Here is an 18,527-nt window from a genome sequence, read left to right as displayed (position 1 = left end):
TATGATTTATTCATAACCTGTTAAACATTACAGTTATGTTATGAAATATTGCTCTTTATAAGCATTTTCTCATTTAATTTTTCTTTACACGATCTAACTTTTTGTACTTTGTATATATTTTGAAATGCGTTGTTTAATGGGTGACTAATTTTAATTTTGTTCGAAACAAGATCATTCTAAACTTTTTGCTCGATACCTGAAGGAAATATGACTAATTGCTGTCTCTACATCTGTAAATTATTCACTAAAAATCTCTGCTGAGAAAATATTCCCTGATTTGGAGCTCAGGAAGTGGGGCAGAGAAATCAACTTAACCAATAATTTTGTGTAACACAAAAATATTGAAAAGTATCTTGCCTTATACCAGCACTTTAAAGCTAGCAATTCCCAGATATTGCAGGGAATCACTGCTTAACACTTGTTCTGTGCGATACCATTAACCACAAGGTTACTTTCTCCCAGTCAATCACTGAGTAAGCAGCTTTGACACAATGTATTTGTAACAGAAATGGCTCCGTAATTGTAGTGAAGCTAAATTTTTAAATCACACTTAAATTCATATTAAAAATTTACATCTTACATACACTTACAATTCCTGTTTCTCCTATCAAACTCTTAAAATTTAACACTGTTTTTACTTTCTACCCACGGTGTTATCCAAGGTCATGTTTGCTCTCGTTCGAGACCTTCCCTGTTTTGTTAGCAATATGCAAATATGAGAGGACAAAAGGCATCCGCTCCAACCATCTTAATTACGAAAAAACCTGCATTGTCTATAAATGTTGCATTAAAGTTTAGATTAGCATTTCCTGTCACCATGTTCTGAATTCCCACATCCGCACTTATAATAGAAACTGTCTACGTAAACTCATAATGTAATTATACTCATACCAATAATGCAGATATTGCCTTCTACCACTGGAAAGCAAATGTGGACATAGCAATTTATAATGGAAATGTAAAAATCAACCAAAGGAAAGTCTGATTCAGAATTCAACAGACTATTACATTAGTGAAGATTCATTTTGCTTTTGGTTGAATTTGTAAGTTGCTCTTAAACTTTTTGAGTCAGATTTTTTCTGACACAAATGGCTTAAAATAAATTGGCAGTTGTATTTGATATCTAATCTTCCATGAAATTGCTTTCCTTCAGTGTGTTTGCTCCACATTACTTGTTGATCTCATTTCGAGAGATCTGTTTTCAAAATAAACCATAATACTAACTGGCATCTTTAGGTGAATGACAACATAAGTTCCTGGTACCTAATAAATTTCTGTGCACTCCAACTAAAATCTGCTCTAATCTAGCCAAGCATTGTGTACAAAAGTTCAAAATATCTAAACTCTACTTGTCTTTTTCTCCATGGAGATTAATATTTGTGCTGTGAACTCTTTGCCAGAACTGGAAGATATTTCAGATGAACGGTTCATTTAAAAAAAAAATGAACTAAAGAAAGGGGAAAGGAAGGAAAATAAATGCTGGCACGTACATGCACAGAAATTTATTGTGAGAAAATGGATGGTTGACATGATAGTGTGAATTAATATAAGATTATAAGAATAATTAAAATAGTAGATTCTGTTCTGCCCACATGCGCAACCCCAAGCTTCCTGTTGCATATTATTTGAGTGACTGTGATCTCTAGTATTTGCCTTCAACATTGTTGCAATAAAGGTCAAAGCCAGCTCTAAAAACTGCACTTTAACAGCTCCCTATTAGAAAAAAGGTAGCAATCTGACTTTTGTACTGACTTTAATAACTTCAGACCTTTTATTCAGGAGGTTCCGACAGTGTGGGATGGGTGGAAGGTGGATGGACAGCTTGGTGTTAGGAGTGATAACCTTCCATTAATGGCAGTCTGCACTTTGTGGCACCCTACACGTTTTCTCCTTCCAAGTTCCTGTAGCCTGCCAGTTTGCCAGCTTTTTGTTCTTCCAGTCCCACCTGCCTCTCACCCATTTTAGTCATTAACACTTTGTCTCACAATTCTCTTTAATTTTGTCGTGACTCCTACTCCCTTTTGTGAATATCAAATTTGCCATTAAACCATTTTCTTTATTTCATGTTCACTTTTATAGATTGTTCCCTCTCGTTCCCATTCTTTTTTTTTTGTTTTGCTTTTAAAAATTGCTGTTCATCTGGAACATCATCCAGTGCTGACAAAGAGTCCACACCTGAAAGGTTAACTTGTTGTTTCTTTGGAGAACATAAACGGCTGCTGACCTAGTCAGTGATGCCCGCATCCATGGAAGAGTTTTTTAAAAAGTATTTCCAGCATTTTCTGTTTTTTTTTGTTTTTTTTTTCCACATTGTAGATTCATTTATTGATTACTAAGTAGAAGAAATAACCATCCCTGAAGAGCTAGTGAGCAAATACTTTGCCTAATGCAGCACTGAGTCATAGATAGCAAGATGATCCCAATCAATGCTAAGTTAGCTGAACTTGGATAATGTTGAGGTGTACAAATGCCCTGGGCCAGGGAGGGACAGGGGGAAACCATCAAGTAACTTTTAATGTAACATGTTAGGGGTATGCTATGTAAAGATAACATTAGGCTTTTTTTAAGCTGCTGCGACTTACTGGTCTGATGTGTTGGAGAAAAGCTTGAATGTAGGGAAGATGATTTAGGGAGGGATATCTCCTGTAATGGGATATTCCAAATTCCTTCTTGAGGCACATGAGCAATGCCACACTGTCCTATCTGCAGTGCTTATTAGTTGTGTTTGATAATGCATCAATTGATGAATTCTGTGCTTTGGACTTTATGTACTTTCATGTTGAAGTTTGAAAAGTGGAGCAGAAAGCATCAGGGCTTTTGAGGGGGCCTTTAAAATTATTGTAAGCTGCAACAGATAAACATACTTTTTTTTCCATCTCAAATGGTCTTTGATGCTTATAATAGTGCAGCCGATGAAGAATTAATATGTCCACAGAATGGAAATGAGAGGTGATTGGAGATAGTGACTCAAACGCCTCGGCAAACAATCATTATGCTTTGTTCCCTCAACACCGTCCAGCTATAAATGAGTTACTGTCCAACGCCTGACGGATGTTGCTTGAGGCGATATGTACCATTGTCAAATAAATCTACTGTGGTTAATTGTACTGAGAAAATACTTCCCCTTTAAATCCCTGTGATACAATTTCCAGTGCATTGCTGCAGGAGTTCCTCCGAGCAGTACCCTAAGCTGAATCATCAGCTGCTTCATCAAGGACCTTTCCTCCATTATGACAGAAGTGGGGATGTTCAATGTTTTTACTGTTCAGTACCATTGCAGCAAGATCTGAACAACACCCAGCCTGGGCTCATAGTGGCAAATAACATTCATGCCACACAAGTGCCAGGTAATGACCATCTCCAAAAAAAAAAGAGCCTGACCACCACATCTTGATATTCAATTACCATTGTCAAACTCCCCCACTGTTAACTTCCAGGGACATGGGTCATCATTGACCAGAAACCTAATTGGACTATCCACATAACCTACTGTGACAAGAGTAGGTTAGAGGCTGGGTATTCTATGGTGAGAGACTCGCCTCCTGACTCCAAGCCTCCACCATCTGCAAGTCACATGTCAGGAGTGTGATGGAACACTCACTTCTTGCCTGGATGAGTGCAGCTCCAAAAACACTCAAGCTTGACATCCAGGACAAAGATAAAAGCAAAGAACTGCGGATGCTGGAAATCCAAAACAAAAACAAAAACAGAAATACCTGGAAAAACTCAGCAGGTCTGGCAGCATCGGTGGAGAAGAGCACAGTTGATGTTTCGAGTCCTCATGACCCTTCAACAGAACTAAGTAAAAATAGGAAAGGGGTGAAATATCCCCCTTTCCTATTTTTACTTAGTTCTGTTGAAGGGTCATGAGGACTCGAAACATCAACTGTGCTCTTCTCCATCGATGCTGCCAGACCTGCTGAGTTTTTCCAGATATTTCTGTTTTTGTTTTTGTCCAGGACAAATATATCTGCTTGATGGCAACCCATCCACCACCTTTAAACCTTAACTCCCTTCACCACTGGTTCAAGGTGGCTGCAGTGTGTACACCATCTACAAGACATACTACAGCAATTTGAAGGCTTGATTGACAGCCTGTAACCACGACTATCTAGAAGGATAACGGTAGCCTCCAAATACCCTTCCATACCAACTTGGAAATATATTGTACTTTTGTTGTTGCTGTGTCAAAACTCTGGAACTCCTGACCTTATAGCGGGGAACACCTTTTATCACTCGGATTGTAGTGGTTAAAGAATGTGGCTCACTGTGACTTTCTTGATGAAAAAGGGATAGGCAATAATTGCTGGATTTGTCAGTAATGCACAGATCCTATGAATGAATTTGGAAGTTTTTTTAAATTCATTGAATGGTAGGGCATTTTTTTTGGTCTACATAGTGGGTCTTGGATATGATGGGATCCTTGTACTGATATTTGCCACAAAGTATGAAAAATTTAAATTCGCCTACATTTTAGGTTTTTACAATTGCAGTAAATGTTTTAGTTTACAGAATGTTGCAAGGTTTGAAATGGAAGAAATGTTAACCACCCCACAAAAGAACTGTAACCTAAGTTTCTAAAAGCATGTCATACAAGACGGCTGACGGGCTCAATCTACAATGCACAATTCTTGCATTCCAAAAAAAGGTATGACCACATTTTTGGTATAATTAACACCATTTGTAGTCAAATTGATTCACTTGGAACTAGAACACAGCAAATTCATAAAAGTCTATTTTTACTAGTGTTATTACTACTCCTCCCCAGGCCCAATAGCAACTATGTCCTTCATTGTGTGAACTATTCTAAAATCTGTCACTTCTGTCTTGCTTCCTTCTTGGGTATTGTTGCACATTTGTGAGAGTGAAGGCTAATGCCACTGCATTCTATTGCATAAATTTCAACATTCTACTTGAAAGTGGTATTTAGAGTTATGCCTTCCTTCTCATGAACTCTATTTTAAATATAGAATGCATTTAGAACAGTTTAATTTTCAAGTCTAAGATGATCCATGTTTCCTGCCTCAACATTAAATTTGAATTCTATTTTCCATTTCTCAACTGTACATTCTTAAAAACAGTGATGAAACGATGACCTCCTGGGACACAAATTTGGAACAAAGTCTAATTACCTGAAGAATACAAACAATTGACTCAACGAACATAGTGTTCCAGCTTCGGTAGATGACTAGCCTGATTAATAGTGATTGGGTAGTTGGCCTGCAAGGGAGGGTTCACTGAGATTGCCAAATGAACATATTGCATTTTGAGTTCTAATTATATTGCCAGTGGTAAAGCAAGCCATCCAGCTAAATGCTGTTTGCATTTGTAAACATCTTTTTAAAGGCTGAAATGGCCTTTTTGTTTAAATATTCTGCAGACAATATTGTAACACAAGCAAATGCAAAATTGTTCCGTTTTATGAACGTGCACAGACTTTAGCTGCATTGCACTTCATGGTAGCCCTTCAAACAGGACCATTTTGTTCCAAACCTTAAAATCCAAGAACTTCATAAAACAGGAGGAGGTCATTTCTGTCTGGAAGAGCTATCTGCTTAGTCCCATTTTCTTGCAATTTTCAATATCCTTTTAAAGTGTGTTTTCAAATATTTATCCACTTCTCTTGTTTTTGAAAAAAGCTGTTGTACATTCTGCTTCTGTCATATTAATGGGAGAACATTATGCATGCTGTAACAACCCTCTAAATAAAAAATGTTCTATTGGTCATCATGCCTTCCTGCCTTTTAGTCATTGGCCTACCAATTAATTTAAGTATTTATCAAAACTATTCAACCTGATCTGCTTTTCCAGAGCCACTTTCTTTGGTGTCTCATTCATTAAAGCCCGTCTCTTTGGTATCAGGTTTGTAAATTTTCTTCCTTGTGCTTGTTTGGTATTGACAGTTATGCATTCAAAGCTGGACACACTTATCTAACTTAAGTCTTAGCATTGCATCTATGCCCACATCAATTTATTTGCTTGCCTCTCTAACACATGTTTGTCTGATTTCTGAATTATCATTGCCCTTCTCCAGAGTTTCATTTATTGCATATTTTCCTCTTGCCCTCCCAATATGCGTCATCTCATTTCTTTTTGTAGTTTATCTTTCTACTCAAACTATTAATTTGTATATTGTCCTGCTTTGCACACTTAACCTAACTTCCCATTTCTGTCATCTTTTAACTTAAGAGGCCATATCTTAAAGTTTATGTGGTGAATATCCATCTGGCAGAGGAAGAAGCTGGAGCCAGTCTGACTTCGACATGAGGTTTATTCACAAAATATAGTATAACATAAGTGCAGGCTACTTTTCCCTTTCATATAGTTTCCCCACACAGGTGGAGACTGTGCCCTCATCTCTCCCCAATTAGTATCAGCAACTCTTAATCACAACTAGAGCATGCACTCCATTGTCACAACATTTGCAACATTAACACCTTACATTCAAATCCACACAGTGATGCTAGCTTTGTTTATATTCCTCCTGTTTAAGACCTGTTTTTATATGGATGATTTGAGTTTGGGGAGTACAGTCTTGAGTTTAAAGTAAGAAATTTGTCAAACAGTGAAGAGACCATAAAAGATTTAAGGCAAATATTATTAGAACAATAGATGTGTGATGCAGTTGGGGAACAGTGCATATACAAACGATACAAAGGTGCTAGAAGCTGTGGATGAACAGATACCTGTAGTTCAAATACACAATTCCGTGTAAATGTGAATACAGGCGACTAAAGCCATAAAAACCAGACCACCTGCCTTTGTGTTTTACAAATAATGGCATAGATAACAAAATTTATAGAAAACAGTACTGTGCAGTTTTTGGGGACCCATCTTCGAAAGGATGTGAAAGTCTGATAGCATACATTTTAGATATACCTGGATAATGCCAGATAAAAGAAGCTAGTAATGAGGAGACACTTGACTTTGGGTCATCTTCCAGTGGAGCAAAGAATGCTAAGATTTAACACAGCTGCTTTTTGGTGCATATGGATAGTGATGATGAGCAATTTTAAACTTAAATTTGTAATTGAGAATGAGGAGAGAAGTTGGAAGAAATTTATTTGCACAATTGTTTGAAGTTTTTTGCCACAAGAATTGATTGAGATGAAGATCATTGCAAGTTAGCTAAGGCCCCCTATGTTAATAGTGGAAGTGGAATGCAGTGTAGTCCAGTCTCAAAAGTAAAATGTTTGGACTGGGGTAAGATGCAGAAAGGACCGGGCGAAGCTGTTAATGAGGACTAGAAGACTGAAGTTAATGCATCAATTAAAAAGGAACCACTGAAAAGAGTCTTGAGAAAGTTGAGCCTGGAGATGTCAAAAAAAAATGTCAGAAGCGATTCAGAGATTCAAATAGGCAGTCCTGGTATTACTTGACATGTGGGATTTGAATAAGTTCAGTGAACCAGCTCTGAGCCGGCACACCGAGTTCAGTCTAAGGAAGCAGTTGAGGATATAGGTGGAATTGAGCTAAGTTGTGAATGTTCTGTTGAGAACCAGGAAGATGGCATTAGTCTTGCCAATACTACTTAAAAAGAAATCCTGGTTCATGTGTGCTTTCAGGTCATTTAAAAATAGGAACATTTTTCAAATTTATTTTTTGTTTTGTTTCAAAATTCCAACCTGGTATTCAGATACTGAGGCAAGTTTATAATCAAGTCTATCTTTAATAAAGATACTAATGTCTGTATACACTCCTCTCCCCTTTTGCCATTATAACTTCCTGTGTCCATACTGAGAATGGAACCTGCCTGTGTAAACTTATGCTGTAATTACATTCTGCACTATTTGTGATGCTGCAGTGCTTCAGTTTCCCATCGGTCAGCTGCTCAATTTGCATTGCAGAGAAATTCCTATCTTGGACCAATACTCCTACACTTCCTGATTTTTGATACCTTTGGCATCAGTTAAGTGAGCTGAACAGTTATTAAGCTAAATAACCACACTAGAGTTCCCATTGCCAGCTTCCACATTTAGTACAGGCACAAAGCATCTCATTACTTGCTGACAGCAATTTAATGTAATAAAGCACCAATAAACCTATAACTCCCACATCTGAATGTTCCCTGGAATGTTTTAATATTGTCCCGCCTCCCAGTTATCTGAGGTCATCTGAATACATTGAACACATGCTTTGTCTGATTTCTGACCCACAGTCCCTGCATGTGACTATCCTGTGAATTTAATCTCCTGAAAGAAAACTTGATTTAAAAGAAAATTTTAATATTTAATAACTCTTAGCTCCCTTCCTAATAAAATGTGCAGTTCCCTAAAACATCATTTTTTTAAAAAAATGACCACACTGAATGAGACCCCAACTTTCAGTTCTCCAAGGACTGCAAAGGAGTTAGTTAGTTTTTGTCCTTAATTCATATCACTTAATTGCCTCATTGACCCCAATACACTTTACATCATTTCTCGCCATCTATTCAGTCACCACTTCACATGCATTGTTGCCTAATCATTCACTGCTTCACATGCCTCGGGGGCACATACCCTCTTCTTCCAACCCCACCACCAAACACCATTTCCATCCCACTGTCCTCACTGATATATATTCTCACTCCCTAGCCTTGCCTCATGCGGCTGAATCTGCCTCATAAAGCACTGTCACAATCTTTTCCATAACTCTGGCCCAGATATAAAAGACAGTTTTCTGGCCCCTTCTTCCATTATTTTAAAGAACATATTTGTACTGCCAGTTTTTCTCTTCTGCTGTACCAGAATGAATGAAAAGTTATGCAACACACTGTAATATAGAAGGGTGGAGGAACCAGTTTTAATTATGACTTTCAAAGGGAAGCTGATAAATACTTGAAGAGAAAATAATTAATGCTATGGGGAGAGAATAAGGGAGTGGGATTAATTGGATACCGGTAACTCAGATCACCAGCACAGGTGTAATGGGCCAAATGGTGAGCTCTGTGCTGTAGGATGCAATCAAACAGCAGGAGAAAAATAGGTCACAAACCAAAATTTGAAGAGACAAATGCAACTATTTGTGCCTTGAGTAAAGTACGGAATAGTTCATTCTAAATGTGCATTAAGCATACAGAACAAATGCAAACAGTGGGTGAAAGGAGACTAAGGGAAAGAAAAACATAATAGAGCAAAGGAGAGAGAATGGAATAAAGACAAATGATTCAAGCAGCTTTTGGGAGCAATTTTTTCAGAAGATAACAAAGAGGACAGCAGGAAGTGTAAAGTAATACACAGATAGTTTGAGGAAATGGGAACTTGTAATTTTGCTCAGAGAAATGCTTTGGGAAAACCAACTGGTTTTATTAAATGTCAAATACTTGTTTCATTTTATTGTGGTTCCTTCTCGCCCATTAAGTTGAATTAAGTAAACTCTGTGCAATGCCTGACCTCTTGGACATAACCTAAGATAAATAGGAGCAGGAGGAGGTCATTTGGCCCCTCAAACCTGCTCTGCCTTTCAATAAGATCAAGGCTGATCTGATTGTGGCCTTAATTTCACTTTCCTGCCTTCCCCCATAACCCTTGACTCCCTGTTGATCAAAAACCTGTCTGGTTAGCTTTGAATATATTCAATAGCACAGCCTCATCTGTTCTTTGTGGAAGAGAATTCAAAAAAACTTAATGACCCCCTGAAATCTAACGTGCAGGTACAGCAAGCAATTAAAGATGTATTTTGGCCTTTATTGCAAGAGGATTGAGTATAGGAGTATAGATGTCTTACTACAATTATATGGAGCCTTGGTGAGACTGCACCTGGAGAATTGTGTGCAGTTTTGGTCTCCTTTATCTAAGGAAAGATATACTTGCCATGGAGGGAGTGCAACAGAGGTTCACAGATTAATTCCTGGGGTGGAGGGATTGTCCTATGAGGAAAGATTAAATAGACTGGGCCTTAATTCTCTGGAATTTAGAATAATTATGGGTGATCTCACTCAAACAGACAAAATTTTCACAGGACTCAACGGGGTAGATGTCAGAAGAATATTTCCCCTAGCTATGGGCTCTAGGACCAGGGGGCACCGTCTCAGAATAAGGGGCAAGTCATTTAACACGGAGATGAGAAGGTGAAGAAGAATTTCTTTACTCAGGATAGTGAATCTTTGAAATTCATTTCCCCAGAGGACTGTGGAGGCTCAGTCGTTGAATATGTTCAAGACTCAGATCGTTGGATTTCTACATATTAAAAACATCAAAGGATATGGGGATAGTGCAGGAAAATGATGTTTAGAAGATCGGCCATGATCTCATTGAATCTCATTGATGGAGTGGCCTTGAAGGGCTATATGGCTTACTCCTCCTATTTTCTAAAAGAGAAAACTATTCCTCCTCCTCTGACTTAAATGGGAGATTGCTTATTTTGAAATTGTGCCTCCCAGTTCTAGACTCCCCCATGAGGGGAAAACTTCCTCACAGCATCTACCCTGTCAAGCTCCCTCAGAATCTTATGTTTAAATAAGGTGACCTCTCATTCTTCTAAACTCCAATGGGTATAGGCCCAACCTGGTCAACCTTTTCTCATAGGACAATCCCTCATCCCAGGAATCAGCCCAATGAACTGAACTGTTTCCAATGCAAGTATATCCCTCCTTTAAGTAAAAAGACCAAAACATATACAGTTCTCTAGGTGTGACCTAAGGTGACCAAAACTGTACAACAGTTCTCTAGGTGTGATGTCTTGAATGATATAAAATGAGAAACCATGGAAATTTCTGATTTAAAAAAGTCCTAATTGTAATTATTCAGATTAATTTTTTACAAACGGTTCAGATTATGATAATGAGTTCAGTCCATAAATGCTTCAAACATTGAGGTAGAGTTTCTGCTCACTTACACCTTTTGTTATCGTCTTTTGGTTTTACCAATTTTTCTTGGGACTGCCATAATGTTGGTTAACCACCTTCTCTATCTCCTCCTATTAGTCGCTCCTCTTTCAATCCCACTACATTTCAGTCTCTCTCTCCCCACTGCATTTTTTCATCTAGTCTTGAGCCTTGCTGTTATCCTCCTTCCTGGCAGTCCATTACTTAGCTCACCATATTTCCTCTTTCTCTCCAAAGGAGAAACTGGATACTGTACTTTTTCGATCTCTTCTGAGCTACTATCTTTGTTGCTCCCATGATCTTCACTGCCTTGCACCCCCCCCCCCCCCCACAAACCGCTGATGTGTTTATATTCCCTTATTACTCCACACATCCATCTCGGCATCTGCATTCTCACTTGTATCCAGTCATTGTTCTTCTCTCTGATGTTGCCCAAGTTTCTGCACTGTATATTAAGGCCAAACTCGCAACTGTCTTGTAAAATATTCCTTTCAATTTTGGCGATAATTTTATTCACATGAGACTCCATTACACTTCTTCCATTACTCCAGCCAGAGCCAATCCATGGCTTAGTTTCCATTTCCATATTTCCATCTTCTGCCACCACAGACCCCAGGTACCTGAAGCTATTCACTTTTTCTGAATCTTCAACCACAATCTTTACATCTTCACTCTGACCCTGTTCCCTAGGCTCAAACTGACAATCCATAAATTGAATCCTTGGTGTATTGTCTTCCATTATTCAGATACTTGGTCACGTTCTCACCATCATCACCACGTAGCTCAAAATCATCTGTGAGCATCATTGACCATGGCATTTTCTGTCTCACTTGCTCAGTTGGAACACCCATGACAATCGAGTAAAGGAAGGGGCTCAATGCCAATCACTGGTATAATCTAACTTTGGCTTCAAAACTTTCACTTCCCCCGCACTGCTTCTTACTCTTATCTGGCACTCCTTGGACATGTTCTGTAACAGTCGTACATACTTCTTGGGGACTCCACGAATTCTAGCACACCTCCAGACTTTCTCCATCCCCAGTCGTGAGCCTTCTCTGGATTGATGAACAAATCTTCATATTGCATTGGCCTTCCCAATATCCAATATTTCTCAATTTGTCTCAAAACAAAAATGGCATTGGTGGTGCTTCTTCTGGGCATGAATCTGAACTGACCTCTTTGGATTCCACTATTTTTCTCCATCTCTGGTCCATGACTGCCTCCTATATCTTGATATGTGTGGTGGGATTTCCTAGGAATTAATTCTTCAGTAGTTCTTGTGATTTTGAATTGCCTCCATTTCCTTTGAATAATGGTCCCAAAATGCTTTGCCTACATTCCCTTGGGATTTTCTCTTATAACACAACTGAGTCGCTTGTTCAGGACTTGGATTCCCATATTCACCTCAGCAGGTCTGTAGTTCCACCAGTGTCTCATTTGGTCATACTGCTTTGCTGTTCCTCAATTCTTTCAGTGCTGTTCTAATTTTTTTCCAGGTTGATTCTAGTTGCCATTTCTTAATTTGCAGCTACTTTTTCTGCCTTTGTTCTCGGGTTTTCTACACGCATAAAGCATTGGCCCAACTTCTCTTTGATTTCATCCTCCTTCACTAAGGTTAGTTCAAAGGCATTCTTGATTTACATAAGTTAAAATGGTGCAATATATCAGGCAAAATATGCCAGACCATCATGAGATTGGGACAATTTTAAACATGTGAATTACACACACACACAGTCATTCTTGTTTGCATTTTTTTTTGCAATCTTTTACACCAGTTCCTTGACCACCCACAAAACTAGACACTCCCCCAGGTCAACAGTGATATTCGACTGATTTTGTGGTCAAAGCTCTTCAAATTGTGCTCTTTTTATTGGGTACTAGGGGCTATATTTTAAAGTTTTTTTTTCACACCAAAAAATACTTAATTTACTAAGAAAAATTACAATGTGTATGGAGGTGGACAAATGGACGTTTACTAAGTGATAATGCCTAAAATGGGTTTAATAAAACTGCTAGAAGGTTACACTTGTGAATACATCAAGGTTTGTAGAAGGTTTTTAGGTTTGTGGTTATGCAAATAAATTTTAGTGGAAACTTCAGCCGTGAAAATGAACCAACATAATTTTGATTGCTCTTTGGATACAATTTCCTGATTACAGGTGGTTTTACTGATTGGTTCGATTCCAACTATATATCTACCAGGTTGGAAGTCAGGGGAGTTCTTACATTTGGCTCTGGATTCTTATTTTCACAAACATTGATATATGGGTAATATCTGTCTCCCTTGACTCTATTCTTGCTAAACTGCAGACCACTCAACTTCCCTTCCTGGCCCCATTGTTAGCTGATTAAGGAATTTTAAACGCAAATGAATTAAACACATGATGCTTCATTTTTTTTTTTTTTTGCAGTCTTTTGTACATCCAATTAAGTTTCTTTCCCTGAGGTACTGTTCAGCCCATCCTTCAACTCTGCCATCACCACTCCCCTGCTCAAGATTTAAAAAAAAAACCTATGGATAAAAGCAAAATACTGCAGATGCTGGGGGGAAAAAACCCTTAACCCTTCTGTCCTTACAAACTATCACCTTATCTTCAATCTCCCTTTCCTCTCAAGTCTTTGAGTGCAATTGCCTCTCAAATCCATGCACCACTTTTCCAGAACTCCAGGTTTGGATTTCTCCAATGAGGTTTCTGCCACATTATCAAAATAACCCTTCACAGTCTCAGAATTTGTCAAATGACTGTTATCATGATAAGCTAAACCTCCTTCATCCATTGTAACCTATCTACAGGCTTTTGACATGGTTGATCACACCATTTCCTCCATTGTCTACTTGGGTGGGACTGCATTCATCTAGTTCTATTATTTATTCATTGGTAGTCAAACCTATCACCTGCCACAGTTACCTCTGGTGTTCCCCAAGGATCTATCCTTAACTCCTATTTCTCATGTATAAGCTGCCAATCAGCGGTATTATCTGAAAACCCGTCGGGTTCCACACGTATATTGACGACACCCAGCTCCAGTTCACCATCAGCACCTCAAATTTTGTTTGATAATGCACCTGTGAAATGTCTTGGGATAGTTTTAAGTTTAAGACTATATAAATTTAAGTTGTTGTTGGCTAATTATCTGCTTAATGCTGAACCTAAAATTAGGAAGATATTATGTTGTAATGCAAGAATGTAGTATCATTACACCTTCTGCTATTTGCTGGCACTGCCTTTAATGGCTTGAAACCAACATATGTATGTACTGACAGTATAAAAAAAAAAGGAAATTTATTTTGAGTCAGTTGAAAATGATCAGTTAGATAATTGTGTTGTGATGTGCAAAAAGCATACCACAAGATTGATTTAATGAACAAGGTATTACAGGTTTGCCAGTTAGCTGGTCTGCATTAGGAGAGTTGATAAGTTGTTCTACTGTGTTTATTACTGAATAAAATGTAGCAGAAGTAATTTTGCATATTAAATACTTACTTTTAAATGAGCTTGAGTATTGCATACTTTTTTGAGTTATCCGGTGGTTCATAAGTGATGCTGTCTTAATGTGAAAGCAGTAAACGCTTTATGAAACTTTGTTTTCATCAGCTGATAGTTTCTTACCTGCTTTCTGAGATTTGGGGTATGAATAAGTTTCTCTGTTTGCCTTCATGAGAATTAAATACAAGAGAAAATTGGCAAGTTATTCATCGGTGCAAAAATAAAAGTTATAAATTTTTGTAGTCAATCTGAATTTTTAGTGTGTGATCTGGAGAAGAGATGAAGTGTTGTGCAATAGATGTAATAGGGGAATGTAAATTCTTCTGAATGAGTAGAGATAGGCTCAGTGATCTCCCTCATTTGTATTTATCTTGTGATCTTGTTAAGATCACATTGAACATGGTTTCCCGCTGCAACTGAAAGACACAACAGATTTTGACATTGGCCATTGTGCAAGTTGACATCTTTTTTTAAACTGATGAATAAATCTAAAATCCAGTTATTTCTACATAGAATACAACACAACACTTTCTTGTGAAACTGAACTGAAATACTTGAATTTCAATTCAACTCATGCTTGGAACAGTCAGTAAATGGTGCTAGTTTTTAATCTTGCCAATTTGTTTACCATTTGAGTACAATTACTTGATCAATTATCTAATCAATCTATCAACTGCAGCCAATATATTGGTCATGTTGAGTTTAATCAGAGTGCAAGTTAGAATACAACAAACTAATTATACAGCAAAAACATAGGACTGTGACAGGTCACAAGTACTGGTCCAATGTGGGCAGGGCAGCTAGCATGCTTGAACCACTTACTCTTTCTTTCTTTCTTTCTTTCTTTCTTTCATCTTGGTGCGTCATGTTTTCATGACATCCCAAACTCCCAAAACTGTTAACATGGATCTATCCTCAGGAGTTTCTCTCCTCCACCAAATGCAATGGCTTCCTTTTAAAAAAAATTATCCTTTTATATCCTTGTTCAGGGGTGGACCTGGCTGTTGATAGGACTTAACAGCCCTGTAAAAGTTCTTATGTCAAGTTATTTGTCTAAATCATGGGATTAAAGCCCACCCTTACGTTATCCACCTTTTGTGAACTTCCACAGCCTTTACACACTTTCTGTCCTTGAGAAACCAGGCCTTCACATCATTCTCTTCATCTCATCTAAATCTGTTTCCCCATGATCAATTCCACAACTTCCTTGAAACGTTCCATCTCTTGGCCTTCAAACTAACTTTCAGAGCCTTTGTTGTTTATATTTGCCTGCTATCACTTATTTATGCCTAAAGCTGTTCAAAAACTGTTATGGACTTGATTTTCCAGACAGGTTTCTCATAAGAAGCAGTGAACTTTTATTTACAAGGCTTCAGCAGCGGTTACATGTTTCCACCAGGAACCACAAACTTCACCCCTAACGTTCCCTGCGCTTAGGGCTGATTCGTCCACACTGTCACGCGAAACTACACAGTATAATAAGTCTTAAAGCTACAGTCACTACATAAATGTTAATTTGTTCATAACTTCTATGCAGTCTAACCATTCAAAAGGAATTATCAGAATACTAAACTATAAGGTGATGTCACTAAAGTAACCTCTATTTCTATACATTAACTTTTATAATCTAGCGACCATCTTAATTAGGCATAGATAACTGTACACTCTAACATAGCTTTGAAGTTTGTGTATTTGTTTTATTAATCTATCCAGTTGTTCTAATATTATAGAGGCCTCTTCTGACTATGGCCCCTTTTCAGGCTAGCCACAGCTGCCACCATCCGAGAATCATTCATCCAATTTTTTTTCTAGAAAAGCAAACCTTTAAGCAGCTTCCAGTTAAAACAATTCTTGCAGTAAGAACCTAATTTTCTACCTAATTCAAGCTGAATTTATATATTGCATACGTATACACACACACGTGTGCGCGCATATGCTAATTTCCAGCAATGAGAAAGTTCTTTGAAAAATATGTGCCCTGGATTCTGCAATAGGAATAACAAATCAGGTCACTGGTGCTCATCTTTTTTATTACTGTAAATTGAAAAGCTTGCACAGGTCATCTAAACTTTTTTATTTTTTCATCTGATGAGTGTCACTGGAAAATCGAGCGTTAGTCACCCATCCCTAATTGCCCTTGGGAAGATGGTGAGCATGAAAATCAGGATGTCCATTTTGCTCTGTTCCTCCTTGAGTTTTGCTGCACCAATGCCAAATGAGAAATTTAGCATTCAAACAAATGAAGGGCATGAAATTTTGGCACTTGCCTACTAGATGTCCACTAAACATTCAAGACAGAGTGAGGGTTTGTTCATTCAAATGTAAGTGAATTTTCAGTAGTTCAGTAAGTCTTAATTACTACGAACAATCTCTGGCACTGATCTTAGAAGGAGTCTTATTACTTCAGATTTTAATTATTTTAAAGAATTCAATTTTTCTTTGTCAGCCCCTTCTTTCTTCCCTCTCTTTATGGTACAGAAAGCGAGAGAAATATTTTTCATTGAATTTTCTAATTCTTAATTTTGAATTTGATGAACCCTTACTAGTACACAATCTGGTTGAAGAAACGTGTTGCTGCTCACACAGGTCCCAGATCCTCTATAGAGGGAGCTGCGCCAAATCAGAAAATGGAATTGTTTATTGCAAGGGGAATTGAATATAGAATTAGTGATGTTTTGCTACAGTTGTACAGGGCATTGTACATCTGGAGTACTGAGTTTTGGTCTCCTTATTTAAGGAAGGACATAATTGTGTTAGAAGCAGTTCAGAGAGGGTTTATATGAATGATTCCTGGGATGACGGGTGGTGTTATCCTATGAGGAAAGATTGGACAGGTTGGACCTGTTATCCATTAGAGTTTAAAAGAATGAGAGGTGATCTTATTGAAGCATGTAAGATTCTGACAGGACTTGACAGGGTGGATGCAGGGAGGATGTTCCTCCCTTGTGAGAGAGACTAGAACTAGGGGACACAGTTTAAAAATAAGGGATCTCCCTTTTGAGGAGATGAGGAGAAATATTTTTCTGAGGGTTGTGAACCTGTGGAACACTCTTCCCAGAGATTGGCCGTGGAATATTTTTAAGGCTGAGGTTAGATGTTTGACTAACAAGGAGTCAAAGAGTATCATGGGGCAGGCAGGAAAGTGGTGTTGAGGCCACAATCCGATCAGTCATGATCTTATTGAATGGCAGAGCAGGTTCAAGGGGTTGAATGGCCTACTCTTAATCCATGTGTTTGTATGTTCATACAAACTTGCAAAAGCACAAATCTGTAGGCAGTTGCAAGCATTTGAATGGAGATTGGTACTTATTTGCTGCTGACCTCAAAAATCCAGGCTGTAGACTTGCTATAGTTAATTAATGCTAATTTTACAATTGCTGGTATTGTTGCTGGTGTGGCAGCACTAGACTTTTTAAAGTGCAGATTACAGCTTTTATGTGACCAGTGACAATATGCATTTTTGACCTCATGAACAGTAATGTTTAAATCTGATCACATCTCTCTCTCTCTCATTACGACAATTCAAATAACAATTGATTATTTTCTCTAATCCTTTCCCCATAAAGAGACTCTACACAGAAATTGAATAAAAAGCTTTGGTTTTATACGATATCTTATTCCAACTTATCTCAAATTCTTCACTTAGTTATTTATTTTGACATGCGTTGTTTGCTGTCAGAGGCAAATGCGATTGTTATAAATTGAGTCTGCACTAGCAACGTACTTGGGTTGACAGCCACCACTGACTCTAATTTGGGCAATACCTTTTTATACACAAAATCAAGTTAAATAATGGCAATGACATGACCCAGGCACAGGACAATAACACCACTCGTGTGTACTGGAAATTGCAACATATGCATGCTGCCAGCAGTACTTCTCCAATATTATGGACTGAACAGTATTCCAGTGAGATAAATCCAATTGTAAGTTAATGTATGTAATACAAGGATGAATGGAATGGTTTTTGCAGCAAGATTCAGTAAGTTTTTTTTGTCACTTCCTGTATCATGAAACATATGTGTTTTTTTCACTTTTGATGGAGCCTAAGTCACTGTAAAGTGAACAATTTCTTACTGGCTTAGAAATAGCTATCGCGTTCAGTAGTCACGACTCCAATCTACTCGGGTTTCTTTGTCAGTGAGTAAGAGAGACAAAAGCTTGACTTCTGATTCTGAGCTCCAAGGATTGGCTTTCTAGGTTGCCAACCAAATTGAATGCAGGCTTCCCCTATT

At 38.0% G+C, this 18,527-nt stretch overlaps 1 protein-coding gene across 4 annotated transcripts in view; it reads left to right on the top strand.

Moving 5' to 3' along the window:
- LOC121287141 (beta-1,4-galactosyltransferase 5-like) overlaps positions 1-18,527 on the top strand; it is a 114,439-nt gene that overhangs the window by 43,424 nt on the left and 52,488 nt on the right. Inside the window, exon 1 of one of the 4 annotated variants that reach the window (XM_041204714.1) lies at positions 4,587-4,648. The exons of the other annotated variants lie outside the window; for them this stretch is intronic. Within the exon in view, the coding sequence (XP_041060648.1) occupies positions 4,621-4,648 (28 nt within the window). The 5' untranslated portion in view covers positions 4,587-4,620. Of the gene's footprint in view, positions 1-4,586; positions 4,649-18,527 lie in introns of those variants that run through there. 4 annotated transcript variants of the gene reach the window in all.

The sequence above is a fragment of the Carcharodon carcharias genome, chromosome 14, assembly GCF_017639515.1.
Source record: "Carcharodon carcharias isolate sCarCar2 chromosome 14, sCarCar2.pri, whole genome shotgun sequence".
Taxonomy (NCBI): Eukaryota; Metazoa; Chordata; class Chondrichthyes; order Lamniformes; family Lamnidae; genus Carcharodon; species Carcharodon carcharias.
The sequence above is the reverse complement of the archived record's forward strand: the minus strand, read 5'-3'. Positions and strand labels throughout refer to the sequence as shown.